Source organism: Lucilia cuprina, chromosome 3 (genome assembly GCF_022045245.1).
Source record: "Lucilia cuprina isolate Lc7/37 chromosome 3, ASM2204524v1, whole genome shotgun sequence".
In the NCBI taxonomy this organism is placed as follows: Eukaryota; Metazoa; Arthropoda; class Insecta; order Diptera; family Calliphoridae; genus Lucilia; species Lucilia cuprina.
The window spans coordinates 177,025-192,454 of NC_060951.1; the positions used below are offsets into that span (position 1 = coordinate 177,025).

At 28.3% G+C, this 15,430-nt stretch overlaps 1 protein-coding gene and 1 long non-coding RNA gene across 4 annotated transcripts in view; one reads left to right on the plus strand and one right to left on the minus strand.

Annotated features, from left to right (window-relative positions):
• The first annotated feature begins 1,564 nt into the window (after positions 1 to 1,564).
• Positions 1,565 to 15,430, plus strand: part of LOC124419131 — a 40,185-nt gene continuing 26,319 nt past the window's right edge. The window contains exon 1 of the long non-coding RNA XR_006940423.1: positions 1,565 to 2,178. This is a non-coding gene — a long non-coding RNA (uncharacterized LOC124419131). The remainder of the gene's footprint in view (positions 2,179 to 15,430) is intronic.
• Positions 9,761 to 12,410, minus strand: LOC111691075. 3 transcript variants are annotated; one of them, XM_046947550.1, is made up of 2 exons: positions 12,009 to 12,410; positions 9,761 to 11,147 (listed from the first exon to the last, which is right to left on the minus strand). In XM_046947550.1, the coding sequence occupies exon 2, from the start codon at positions 11,120 to 11,122 to the stop codon at positions 9,848 to 9,850; it is 1,275 nt and encodes a 424-aa protein (XP_046803506.1). In that variant the 5' UTR covers positions 11,123 to 11,147; positions 12,009 to 12,410; the 3' UTR covers positions 9,761 to 9,847. The 3 variants fall into 3 exon arrangements, with proteins under 3 accessions (XP_046803506.1, XP_046803507.1, XP_046803504.1); XM_046947551.1 differs by lacking the exon at positions 12,009 to 12,410 and adding an exon at positions 11,289 to 11,524; XM_046947548.1 differs by lacking the exon at positions 12,009 to 12,410 and adding an exon at positions 11,239 to 11,301.

A 15,430-nucleotide genomic window follows, 5' to 3' on the forward strand; every position in this document is an offset into this window, starting at 1 on the left:
AAGTAGGACACGCAATATGTGTTTTTCTTGAAATATTTATGTGTTTTGTTTTTAGTGTTTTACTTAAAGAAAAGTGTTTCGAAAAAAAGACGTGCTAAAAACCCCTAACAATTCATAATTAAAAGAAAAAAGGTTTCCCAGAATGTTTTTAATTACATTAAATTTACATTTCCAAATAGCAAAACATAGTTTTGGTATGTAAAGAATCTGGTGATATGAAAAATTGCTTAACATTAATTAAAAACAAAAAAAGTAGCAGTAGATAATGTACGGCATGTTAAGGGACAATAAATTGTATTTATTTAAAAATATACTACAATATTTTACATACATAGGAATTATATACATATTTATTTTCATAAAAACTAAAATATGAAAATGATTTCCAAATGTTTACCATTAATATTAGACGAGGCATTAAACGAGAACATCTTATTAAAAATCATACAGGAAAGAACATGAAATTTTAAAAATGATGTATGATACTTAAGAAGAAACATGTTTTTCTCAATGAGCCTTATAAAATTGAGACAAAAAAAATAATAAAAGACAACAGAAAATTTAACTAGTAAATTCCCTACTGTATCCAAAGTGAGAAATTCATTTATACTTTTCTTGGACGAAATCACCTGTTTCTGGTAGACGAAAAAAACAGCTTGTGGCCTTTAATAGTTCAATAAATTCCAAACTCCAATTTACTTTGAACTGCTTAATGTATGATAAGGAATCAATAAGTTGGGCCATCATTAGCGCGTGTCTGTTATAAAAATAAGAAGAAACAATTTGAACTACAGGTGTAATTCTTCTACCAGGAAGAAAAGAGAGGCTATGAAAAAAGAAAACAAACAAAATTGAGGATAAAATATACAATCCTTTTTTCGGTTTATCTGTTTTATGATATAGATAATTATCTTCTAAACAAACATTTACATAAGAAGTGCGCGTTTTTCCATGAAAATATTTAAACAACTGTAGTATTCTTTAAATTTGTTTCTTTTAAATATTCACTATTGTTTAAAAACAATATTTAAGCAACTGAAGTTGCCGTAGGTAGAAAACTATTGAAATTGTATAAATTTGTGCTAACAATTAAAAAAAGAAGAAATAAGTACTTAACAAGTGGCGAAAATATGGAAATCTGCAGAACTACTAAATAGTTAAAAAATATATATCAAAATAATATTAAAAAAAATTAATTTTATGAAATTTACCTTATTTTTCTTATTATTCTAATATAAACATTTTTGATGCAATTTAATTGATGAAATATCAATAATACGTATATACATACATATGAATGTATATACATACTTACATAAAAACAAACAAACCCAAAATCTCTTTGGTTAGTTAAAGCGAATTACACATTGGTCCCCTTTTCTTCACCCTACTCCCGTACAAACATTAATAAATACAAACAAGCCCAAAATCTCTTTGCTTAGTTAAAACGAATTACGCATTGCCCCCCTTTTCTTCACCCTCTCTTTCGCAAGCAAATATTTTCTCTATTTCGTCTCATTTGACATGACATTTTTACTTTCATTCTTTCAGTTTGCATAAATTATTAAACTATTCGGTTGTCAAGTGACTCGCTGCCAAATTAATTAATTTTACGCGTTAAAATAACAAAGAAAGTTGAAATATTTTTACATAAAAATATAATTAAAGTGTTTATGAACATAATTGTGTAAAAATTTGCCAATAAAATTAATTAGATTGTGCAGGAAACGTGTTAGAAAATTATAAGAAAATTGCAATTTTTTAATGATTGTCTTTGTTATGTATTTCTTTTGTTTGTCTTTCGTTTTGAGTGTTTGTTTGTGTGTTGCATCAGAAGTAGGAGAAAAAGTAACAGAGGAGTATAATCTCGTTGTTGTTTGAGAGTGTGCAATTTGTTATTGTAAACAAATAGTCAAAATAAAATGAAGTATAAAGTCGTAATTGAAGGCTTTAAATAAAATGCAATTATTAGTGTTTGTCAAATGTTAATTAAAATGTATTATAAAATACAGATATTCGTGTTAAATAATAAATTTAATTATTGTAATAAGTGTTATCAAAACAAAACTTCAAAATAATAACTACCTATACAAAACAGTAAATTGATTGGAAATAGAGGAGATTGGTGGATTTCTTGCTTGGAGTTTGAGAAGGAGGTAGCTGTCGTTTTTAATGAAGGTATGTATGTGCTCTTAATATATGTATACATATGTAGATATGTAGAGTGTTTCAGGGAACAATTTTATGCAGGAATACCTCCAAATCAATACGTATTAATGTAGTGAATACGAGATAAAAAATTATTGTTTTTCAAGTGGCGCTCAGTTCTCTTTGCCAAATTTTATGGTAATTGATTTATATTGGACCCGAGCTCATCTTTAAAAAAGTTCACCCTTTCAAAAATCTTAAATTGAAAGCGGATAAATTTCGTACAAATAAGTAATTTGAACAATAAAAAATAGAACAGTCGTTAGTTGATCAAATACCACGACTTTCATATTGTTCATATAACTACATAAGTGAAGACGTCTATAACGGTGTCAAATGTATGCAAAATTTTCACAAAAAGCTAATTACCATAAATAGAACCAAGACAGGAAAGTGGCACATTGTTAAAATACACCTTTACCAGCATATTAAGAAATAGTAAAATGACAGGCCCTCTTAAAAACCAAACAACAACAGTTTTTTTATGTTGTTGAGGACCTCCAAATGAAAAACAGTTAAATGACAACCTATTATTTTCGTTTAATCATCAAGTTTTTGCACATGTTTGCCATTTTCTTGTCATTGTTCGAATACGAGTACACATTTTTCGTTAGTTGTTTTTTCATTCATTGATCACTACTATATTTGACACATTGTTGTACGCGTTACCCACTCACTCTCTTAATAATATTGACTATGTATATCAAAGAATTTCTACTTAATATTGAGGTGAAATTTTTGTTATAAAACGTTTCAATGTAACAGTTTTATGCGGGTAAAGGTGTTTGTCCTTAAAAATGCATGTGTGTGTGTGTTTCAACAGTCGGGGGTTTTTAATTTTGTCATTTGGACGTTAAAACATCATTGTCATCCAACCATCTAAACATCTCATAGCCACGAGTGCGCCAGTAGCAAAAAACAAAAACAAACAAAATATATGGGTGTAAAATTGTTATCTTAGTTGTGTTGGATGAGGAACGTTTATCGAATGTGCTGGTGGCGTTTAGTTGTTTGTATATAAGATTTAAAGTATCTGGTATACAACAGCTCTATCAAGAAACAATTAAAAACATCATGTTATTGCATGTAATAATTGTGTTATTCGATTATGAAAAGAAATTTAAACTATTGTTACAATAAAAATGGTGTAATAAAAATTTAATGAAGTCGTTTAAATTATTTTGCTAAAAATTAAAGCAGTTTATAATGTGGCGTAAGATAATTATTTTTAACTGCGAAAAAATTTATTAAAAATTTATATTAATTTGCAATTTATAAAAATTAAATATCTGAACAGCAAATGTTTAATAATTCCTCTAACGGCACTTTTTTATTATTATCCTACGAAGAAGAAATTCAATTCCAAAAAACTAGTTTTGCTTTTTGACAAAATAATTTGCCATGTGGTCTGTTGCTTCTATTACTTTGGCAAAGACACGCCAGAACACGTCCTGTTACGTTCACTGTTTAGAAAAAAGGCGCTTAAGTAATACAAACACACATTGCATGTGGCTGTGAGTATAAGAGTGTTTGTATTATAATTTTTTTCTTGTCATTTTTTCTAATTTAATCAATTTTTCGTGTGTTAGGCAAAGATGACAATCTCTAATGCAAAAAAGAGGGTAATATAACATATTAACGTACAAGTTATCTTTTTTACCTTAAACAAACAACTAACCTACAAAATGTCCTTTCTTCACTGATCCTAGTCGAATTAAAAACAAAAACAACAACCAAACAATATTATTAAAAGGGTTAAATGTAAATTTCTTACGTAAGTTTATTAAAGGAACAAACGTGCATGTAGTTTTTTAGGAATTAAGAAGCATATGCCACACGAAGAAAAACAATTTTGTTTCCAACTTGTATATCCTATTCTCCTAAGGGACAAGGAATTATGGGACGTGTATAAATTGTTTTAAGATCAGTGTTTTGTTAATAATTTAAAACCTTTTTTGTAAGCAGTAAAAATTACGGACAATCTTAAAATGAATTTAAGAAACAATGTTGTCAATAGTCGTTTTATAAAAAGGCTTTTTCTTCGAAAAATAAATAATTTAGAGTTTAAACTATAAATCCTTATATAGATCTCTTAAATAAGCGTTTTCGTGGAACATTTTCTATATAAAAGCCATGTAATATACATTCTACTTTCAAGCTTATCTAATAAAAATCATAATTACTGAAAAATCTGATTTTAACTAATAACAATAATGTATGTAATTCCAAAATTGAGGAAGAACTCTTAGTTAATTAAATATTTCCTCAACAACTCAGTGAAATTTAATAGAAAGTGATTTTCCGTTAAGATCTAAAAGGGAATGAAAACCCCATCTTAATTTTTAACACTCATATGAAAGAATATAAAATCGCTTAAATTATTTAAAAAATTGCTACATTATCAACTCTGGCATTTTTTTAAATCTAACTGTTGTTTGTACCTAAGCTGCGGTGTATATGCAAATGTTTATCGGCGTTTGTGTACAATGTTTTTGTTACAATTAAATTTAAATAACAAAAATTGAAAATAAAACGTTTTCTCTGAATTTCCCTTTACGCTTGACAAACTATTTAAGAAAACTGTCAGTCTTGGGATATTACAAAATACTATTTTTTATATCGTCTGTATGTATGTATATTTCTGGAAACAGCAATGTTTGCCCCTTAATTGCCCTTAGATTTGTGAATGTGATGCTGTACAAATAAACCTTAAAGATTCAATGGCAAAAGTTTATTTAGTTTTTATATAACATTTATCTGCGTCATCATCTGTGATGATAACTTAATCCTATTGAATCTACATTAAGTATATAAGAAAAATGACCCATGTCACCTACTAAAAAAAAAACAAAGCTAATCACGTGGTTAAATTACTAAAATCAACCTTGTGTTATATACAATTTTCTTAAGGATTTCATGATCACACGTTATGCTCGAAGGCTTTTTTTCTAAAATCCAAACAGTGTGAAATTATTCACCAACAACTTAAAACCTGCATGTTCTAAAGATGTTGCGTTATACTTCTTTCATTCAATAAAGTTTTTTAATTAAAAATAATAGAATTTAAAATATTTTAATATAGAAAATATTTATAAGCTTGTTACAGTCTGTTAGTTTTTGTACAAGGACACCACTATTGACCGTTCTTTATGCAACTGATGTACAAAAACATTATTATAAACAAGTATCTATGGTTAAATATTTTACCTTTTAAAGATTCCATAAAAGATACTTTAACAAGGCGTGATTTAAATATATGTGTATTCGTCTGTTTAGACATAAATCTCTAAAAAGATTACGGGTCATTTTCACGGTTTTAGCATTAATCAAAATGACCAATTGTTAAAGACAAAAGAATTTCCTTTAACAAGATGTCATAGTTTATCTTTCATCCACAATACCCGCAAAAGTCATGTTGGTGACATTTCTACAAGATGTCTATGTGTGACATTAAGAAAACAAACGCGAAAAATCACCACCTTGTAAATGAAAAGCTTACATTGATAATGAAAATAACATGAAATTACTGAAACGAAAGTGACCAAAGGGAAAAAGGAAAATACAATTAATTCATCCCCGAATAACGAAAAGATACTTTTTAATTGCTTTCATATCAAATTTAGTAGTGGTGGTCATTAGATTGCGACACATCACGCGTAAAATTCTATTTTATATTTGAAGGAAAGGGAAAATATTTTGATTTCATAACTTTTACTTGTTTTTATTGTCTTTAGAAAATGAATGAAGGTTCTTTGGCAAAATATAATGTTATGTGTCTAACTATGATATTTCCATTATTTTCGGTTTAATTGGCCATTGGCCATCATTGCCGTTGTTTATGTTACATTGCATCTAAATTGTTTACTATTTATGCCTCAATATTTTTTATTGTTATTACACATTTAATAATATGTGTATATGAATGAGCTAAGAATTTATAGGAATTTCTTTTGAGAAGGGTCATGCCAGGAGATGTTGAATGAGTTGAAATTCCTGTTGACCCTTCTGTGAGTCAGTGAATATACCTGATAGATGTTTATAAATAGTTTACTTGTCCATTTAAATGTACTTTAGTGTTTTAGAGTTTATTTTCTTAAATGTTTGCACACACAACTTGAAGACACTTTAAGTAATATTTTCTTTTATATATATTTTTAATGTGTTTTTGTTGTTAGAATTTACGCTCTGCTAAGTTCTAAAGTATTTTTTTAATTGATGGGAACTATAACCTGTACTACTTACATTAAGTTTAAAAGTTTTTTACCTACCTTTAAAGTTGGGTAGTTTTCTTCACCTATCTGATATTGGAAAATAATTAAGTTGAGGAAATAACAAAACTATTAAAATCAAACCAAATTAAAAATTTGTTAGTGACCAGGTCTTTTTAGATCATTTGTAAATTCATTTCCCACGTTATTAAAATTGATTGATTTTTGTTATACTTAATACAATGTATGCACTTGTATTTGTTGTTGAAATATTTTATTTGAGGAAATAACCATTAACTCTTGTAAATATGTTGCATTTTTGGGGATGATTATATTTTGTGGCTTCCGGGAAAAATTGTATTTTATGACATTTTTTGTTGTAATTAAAATCTAAAAGAATATGTAAATTTCAAAACTATAAAATGTGGCCACAAAAAAGTAATAAACTTGTCTGGAACAGGGTAAATATTTATTCTATTAACTCTTCTCTTGTAAGTGCAGTTACACGTTATTAAGTTTTTTTTGAACACATAAAACTCCTAGAAACCCCATTTTCGCTGGATCATTAACGAAATGATCCAGCACATCATCTGTACACCAATGCATATTTTGAACTGATAAAGTCAATATCCGAAGTGCTTTGTTTATATAATGATAATTTCGTCCAAGAATTAATAGAAAATTATTATGTTTACCACAGGAAGTTCAAAAATGACAAACAAGTTCAATTATTAATAAAAGTCACCCAGATTAAAGCAAAGCATAACAAACACAACAGGATATGATAGTTCAAATGAACTCTATAGTATAAACCACAATGTGTGATGATGAGCATGATACTGACAAAAGACAAGTCATCTCAAGTTATTACAAAATACTATCGTAACTTTAATTTTTAATTTTTGAGTGATTGCTCTAAATTTTTGTCATTTTTAAAAGAAAATGATAATAATAATAATTCGTTACACACAGATGCAATCAAGGTTACGGGTATTTAGAAGACATACATGAAAAAAAGAGCGCGAAATTCAAATATATCAAAATAAATTTGACAATTGAAGCGAAAAATCCAAAGGAAACCAAAAAAAAAAAAAATAAAGACTTTTTTGTGTCTTTACGAAAAATATCTGTAAAAGGTGTGCGCTATCAACGTATATACGTCACTTTGATTAATTGTTTGTACGAGAAAACGAAGGATCATTAAGAATATTAAATATTTGTAGGGCACTAAACCGAGCTAGCATTAGCTATATATAGCAGTAGAAATTATAGTAGCTGTAGTGGTAGTTGAGTCACAAGACATGTGTGAAATACTTTAAAATTGTCGTGTAATATGCTCTGATTAATACCAAAAGATAAGCATGAAATGATAAAGCATTTTTTCTATTATTTGTTCTCTATACGATTGATTCAAATAGATTAAATGCTTTTACAACATTTTCCTTTAATTTCTATACAAAATTACATTTATACAAAACATTTTGCTTACGTATTTATTGTTCAAGGTTGCAAGTATATTGAAGAAAAAAATCTTGGCGCGCAAATCCAAATTGAAATTCATTCTGATTGTGTGTCAACAATAGCAATTGTTCAATGTTATTCGGGTTCCCTTTTATTTCTTTTTTACTTTTATTATAAATACTTCTGCTTCATTAATCGCCTACAACTGGCATTTTTATTTGATCAGGATCCTTTGTATGACAAAGAAAATTGTCTTAAGGATATGTGCGAGAGAGTGTGTGTGTGTGTGTTAAACAACCAGACGTCCTACACAATTTTTATACTTACATTCGTACGTACGTAAGTAGTTTTAGGCTTCCGTATACTTGAATGTTTGCCTACATGTAGTACGCTACAAGGAACGTGATATAATAGACTGAGTGCCCTTGACTCGTGCTAGTGTAGACAGATGTCCTTACTGTCGTCTGCGCTCAGATTTTTAATACATATTTTTTGCATTTTACTTTTTCTTATTTTCTTCGAGAAATCATTGTTATATACAGACAAAAACTTTAGAAATTTGTTTGTTAATGTAATGATTGTTGAGGATTTTTTTATTTCAACCGACTACTTCCTAAAGTGTAGTCGTTTATTTTTTTGGCGCAAAAATAAATATCCAACATTCAAGTGATTGTTTTTAAATTTGCCTTAAGGACTTTTAACTTCAATACCCATACATGTATAAAAGTATAAGTATGTACGTAGTTACAAAGGAATCCTTGCGTAATTATATGTGACACATTCTCCTGCAATAACAACAATATGGACATGAATAAAAAAGAACACACATATAAATCAAAACAGCTGTACATTTATTTCAAAGTACATTCTATGTTTTTCATATAAACAAAAATAATAATAAACAAAACAATTAATTTGAAATTTTATAACTTTTTAACAATTTTAGATTAGATACTTTAAGTGTTGTATGTAATCTATAAAATCTACAGTTTCCTTTAAAGATGTTGAATGTAGAAAATTAATTACTTTGTCTGGACATAGACAGCCAGCGAGAGTCTGTATTCTATATTGTGTCGGTTTTCACACAAACCTTAATAAAACCTAATCCAACAAATATTCACCTGCTCAGATCAATTACAAATTCAATAGCTGTTTTTTATTTAGTTTGTTGTTTTCATTTACAAGCTGTTAACTTCAAAAAATGATTTGAGTTTAAAATAAAATACACCTGTTTTAATACAATTCTATAAGTTGCTATGCCTTTAAAGGAATATTGTCCAGTTGTCCTTCAAAGTTTTCGACAAAATGTTTGTTCTTACATTTGTTGATCTACGACACCCATATGTTCGAAAGAACTTCTGTTTCCTTTTGTTTCTATTTATGCATAATTTAGTTCTGGTCTGCTGCAGTGTTGGGATCAAAAGGACCTTATTAGCATATTCCTTTATTTAAATGCAACTATTTTGTTTAACTCTAAATACAATTGGGAAAACCAAGCATAAAGAAACATTTGGAAACATTTGCTGTAGGTGTAACAGGAATGTTGTTTTGAACTAGATATTGGTCACAGGTGCTTTATGACTGTGAAAAATGTTAATAAGTATTTAAAATTAAAATTGTTAAGGTTTTTGTTACATATGGCTATAAAAATAAATTTTATGTAACGGTTATTTTTTATTTGCATAAAATTTAGAATATAACAGTTTAATGTTTAAGGATTTTAGCATTTAAAATCTTTACTTTATCTTTTGCACTCTATTGTCTTCAACCTTCCTTAGTGTTTCATTAAAAGAGCAATTTTTATATATTTTTATTTTCGTTTTTATTTAAATTTTCTTATTAATTAAAAACAATCAAATTGATAACTTTTCAACATTTTTAATTATATTAAGTATTTGAAAATAATTTCGCTCTTTTTTGTTTAAGAATTAAGGCAATAATTTACAAAAATTTAATTATTTTATTTAATTTTATGTTTTATTTAAATTTTGCAATGAAAAACTCAATCTTCTTTTGGTATTATCTAGGGTTTTGTTGTCATCCGTCATACATTCTAAGGTGGAGTCCTCTTCTTCTTCTTCGTAATCACTAGATGAATTGTGACCACTATCGGGACTGAGATTACGCAAAAGTTTGCGTGGATGTATTTCATCGTGTATGAGTTCAGCCTCGAATACTTTGCGCAGATTATGTGAATGCATAAAGGGTGTCTGTTCATGCGGACCTTTCCCTAACAATTTTTGGGCAGAACTCATGACACTTGCTGTAATTTGAGTGATCTTACGTTTTCTTCTAAGTCCTCCCTGTCTTCTTAATTGTCCTGGATCTAAGGTTTCTTGCAGTTGTGGCGAACATATTTCTCTTTCGTTAAATAAACTCTTTTTCGTCAAACCGGCTCTAAATTTTTGCTCCTTTTGTCTGTAGCGAGCCTTTTCTGAATCCCAGACTTCATGCAAATCACTGGCTGGATCTTCGGCTGGTGTATAGGTGGGTGACATGTTAGAATGCTGTTGCTGTGGAGGTTTTTGAGTTTTCTGAGATTTTCTATCTTTTCGGTTACTTTCGAGTATGGCGTCTATCATACGTTCTAAGGTTACATCGCCCATCTTTGTTGAACTTAAGGTAGATTCTTCCATATAAACAGGATATTTCATATTGGACTCGACTTGTTTCTGTAGTGTTTTGGTTTCTAGAGAAGGTTCCTCATTAATATTGTTTAACATTTCCTTGGGATGAGGTGTTATGTATCTAGGCTTTTCAAAGTAACTATCGGGTATACCCACACCTCTTAATGCCAATATAGGACCGGGAATCAGAGCACAAGGTGAATATTCTACATCGAAAGTAGGCAATGTAGAAGCATAATTATTAGGCAGGTTTTTGCGTGTTTGTGTATTTTCCGGTGTTTTCAACATAAGTGGAGATATTTTGTTTGTGGACAATCTCAAAGGAGAGGTGAATGCCATTTCGGGCACTATGTTACTTAAATCTTTCAAACTATCCATTTTACGTGAAGGACTCTCAGAAAAACTTCTGGTTGTTGGATGCAAAGGTGTGGAGGTATATTGGTTTTCTTTATCGTGCCATGACGTTTTGGGTCTAAGAGTACTGAGGTCAGAAGATTTACGCTTCAGACGACGCCTTTGCTGTTGTTGCGAAGAGCCAGATGTGACGGGAAAATCCAGATTATTATCGCCATTTTGTGTATAACTCTGGCGAGGACCATTAACAGCCCATTTCAACATTTTTAAGCGGGTTTTAATGCCACAACTAAAATTAAAAGAAAACAAGAATTTTATGATTAATATGTGAATACAATTCTGGTTTTAATTGTTATGAAAGTAAATGTTTATTAGCATACTCGTCTAAATATCTATTATTTATTCTACTTAATCCGTTCTTGCAACAAACCATTCAAATAAAATTCTCAAAAGCAGTAATTTTAAAAAGACACAAAACAACAAATAAAATTCGTCTTCATTGTGTGATCAGTAAACAAATGAAACTAGTTTCTGTGCAAAAACTTAATTCGCGCGCAAAATTATAAAGTTTTTTCTTTTTTTTATTTTTGCAAACAAAAATAAAATCTTAAGAAAAGAAGAACCACACCACACGTTACTAAATTGGGAGATTCATGTGTGTATTTTTGCATTGTCTTTGATTTCTTTAAGTTAAAAAAGCTTTTCTTGTGCCTAAGCTTTGAAAGGAATTCCAGCTGTGTAAGTAAAAAAAAAGAAAAAGTATTGTGTTCTTGGAGTACAATGAAAAGAATTCAGGTTTTACAAATGATTAACTTCCCTACAAGAGCAAACAATTCAAAAAAATTTTTTTTGCACAATTGCCAATGTACTTTAAATTTGGTAATTTATCCAAATTTGCAATATATATTTACTTAAGAAATTTTAAGTTTAATATTCCCGTTTTTTGAATTATATATTCACAATTTAAGAGGTCGCAATTGGTGGTTGATAATGATTCCTTTAAATAAGTGTCCATTAAGAGGTTTTATAAGTAGTTATAAATATAAGTATGTATTCACAAGATTTATGAGCATTTACAGTCCAGTCACTTTATTAACACACAATTGAGTTGGCATTCAATTATTATGCCAAAGTTTACAATTTAACTTACCTTAATCAAACTACCAAAGAAATCCCACTGCTATAAGATTGTTATCCAAAAATGTAAGTTGTAATCCAAAGTATATATAGGAGGTTTGATTAATATTTTAACACTTTTATTTTTAGTTCTTGATTTTTATTAAAATATTCTTTAAAGTTCTTGAACTTAAAAAAATTTTTATTATATTTTTTTTGGTTTTTTGTTTTAACTAAAGAAACACACACACGTCTTTTCCGTTCAACTGTCGAAATGTATCTGAGTAAGAATGTGTTCACGTCGATGTTTAACTACCGAATACTCTTTAATTTTTAACCACCCTGGCTATTTATACCACAAACTCTATAATCTAATACCAAAGAGAACAATACAAATACATTATTCAAAGAATACTCTTGCTCTAAACTATGGATATATTTAAGAGAGTATTGATTCTCTTTCATTATCCTTTGTCAATAAATAACAATAGTTTTTCTTTTTTTCGTATCTATGTATGAAAGTATGTGTGTAAATGAAGGATTGCAATTTTAATTAGGGCAGAAAAATAGTAATTGATATTTTTTCTTACATTAACTGTTGATTTTCATGATCACGATTGATCACAAGATGTATGGATATTCAATGAATAGTTCGATATCTGTCAAGGTAATCAATAAGTTTTTCGATTTTTAAGAAAGATTGAAATAAATTTTAAAGGTGTAACTGTGATTTAATTTAATTTAGTTCAAAAAAAAGTTCCCATCATTTACTATTTGCTTTTCGTATTCTATAACTTTTTGCCAGTAGAGTGTGAAAGGAAGTGACAGGAAGATTATTAAGAAAAAAATGTGAGATAGTCTGTATTAGTATTATATATTTTGTAGAAAGATAAAAAATCTAGGCTCTTAAGAGGATGTTTCTCAGAAAAATTTTTGTTAATGTTACAGTATCTCTAACATAAAAAAAAATATTTTCACAAAAATTATATAAAAAATTAACATAAATTCTAAATCTTTTTGTAAAAATTACACACAACTGATTTCAGATAATCGATTTTTATATATCTGTCTAAAATATATGTACATATATATGTTATAAATTTGAAATACATATGATGTTACAATACATATTTATCTTAGTAATAATTACTATTTAAAAAATTTATATATTTTTATTTCCTGATGTGCAGTTTATGAAATTATGAATTTCATATCTGTGATGAAATTCAGCCTTTTCTCTTTGTGTAAAAATTACTATTTTTCACAACTTCTATAAAGCTTTTTAGATTTTTGAATATTATTATAGTTATTTTGCTGAATTTATGTTGTCTTGTACATATAAAACTTTTTCTTTTATTAAAAAACTTTATTTTTAGAGCAATAAAATTATCGTTGTTTATATTGCTACACATTTATGAAATTCCCATAAAAATCAATTTAAGGCATTAAAAATGATTTTACGCTATGAAAATCCATTAATAATGACCAATTGAATTGAACAAAACCAATTTTTTATTACAACTTGAAGACAAATTGTAAATAGCCTTGATATTTTTCGCATTTCCCATTGAAGGATAAAAAAAGATATATATTTTTGCGAAATTATTTTCTTTTTTTGCCAACACGAACTACAAACACAGCTGTCTTAGAATCCTTAATCGTTATTGATCCTCAAAAAGAAAAAATATCTTAAAAAAACAAAAACTTATATTACACAAAGGTAAAAGAAACAAAGAAATTTTCCGCATTGGTCACTGTGATCACTATTCAATTTATTGTCTTCTGTATTTACCACAAAATTTCCAACAACAACAATACACACGTGTATAACGTAAAAATGTTTTGTAGTAAAAAGTGGTGAAAAAGAATGAATTCAATGGACTATTTGTAAATGAATATAAATTATTGACTTTGTTAGGATTTTATTAAATAACAAACAAGTGTGTTTCCAATGTGTTAGTGGGTAGTGTCTCGAGTTTGGGGGTTCGATTCATACCAAAGTAGAAGGTAAAGGAGCAAACAACAGGCCCGAGAGCGTTTTAATATTTGGTGTAATTTTAACTAAATATAAAACAAGATTGCCTCCGATGTGTTAGTATTTAGTGTTCTATTCGGTCAGTCTGATGGTTGGGGATTCTTTTTCCACCAGAGGAGAAGATAAAGGATACATCCTACTTTCAAACTATTCTTTAAAATAACTGAATAAATTCATTACAAAAAGTTTACTTACACTTATATACTTATCGTTTTAAAGATTGTATTCTTTAAAATAACTGGAAAATGCACTTTTTAAAACTCCTTAAAATCAAAGTAAGAAGATAAATTAGGGCATTTGGATTTATAAAGTAAAGAAACGGAAAGAAAAATACACAATACATTGAACAATGTGTCCAAGACAAATGGCAAATAAGAAAAAAAAACTACAACACAATCAGGCTAACTGAACAATGATTGAGAAATATATGACATCAAGCCCTTTTCCAATAAATTGCCAAACAATTGCACAATTTTCTATAAGATTTACTTCTTGCATCAATCTTTGTGCGTACGATTGAACATTTTGTTATTGTAGGAAGTAATAGATTGAAATAAAAGATACAAAAACTAACAAAAATGACCCGTGTCAAAAATAATAAAAAAAACACACACACACAGACATCATATATGTATGTACATATGTAATGATTTTTGTTTCTTTTTTGCTCCTTCTCTAAGCCACAGATTTTTTGTGTTTTTTCACTGTGATGGCCAGATGTTTAGGTGAAATCTTGAGGTGGTGGTTGAAGAAACAGAAAACACATAACTAAGGATTAAAATAAGTTAGATTTGTCAGTATTACGAAAGATGGAAACTTATTTTAGTAACAAGATTTAAGGAAAATTTTGTATTTCATTAGTAAACAATTTATTGATATTAACTAAATAAAAGGAAAAAATTGCAGATGCAATAATTTTATAGCAAATTATCAACATAGTTTTAGAATATTTATGCAGGACAAAAGATATGTATGTAAACTAAAATTAGGCCCTATCATTATATGGTAGGCTGTTGTTAATTGTTAAGGAAATTGTTTCTGGTGGTCTTTTTTTATAAAATATACAACATTGGTAACATTCTTATTGGCGCCATCTGATAGCATGGAAAGCTGAAATTAGTTATATTTTGGGAAAGACAAGTTAGTGGTTAGTGTTCAAGTCTGTTGTACTGGACTATCGTAAGGGAGCTCACAACTGGCCTGTTGGAGGCCTAGGTGTATTTCTTCAAATATTATGTAACACACATTCTCTTTTCAAACTATTTCATTATCAGATTTCTATAACTTCATCTTGTAATCGGACTATGCTTAACTTTCTTATAAAACCTTCAAAATTTATTAACAATATTTTTGTATAATAAATAATTCCCAGGGAAAAATCATAAAGGAATATTGCTGCTGCTCATATTTCAATCATAATT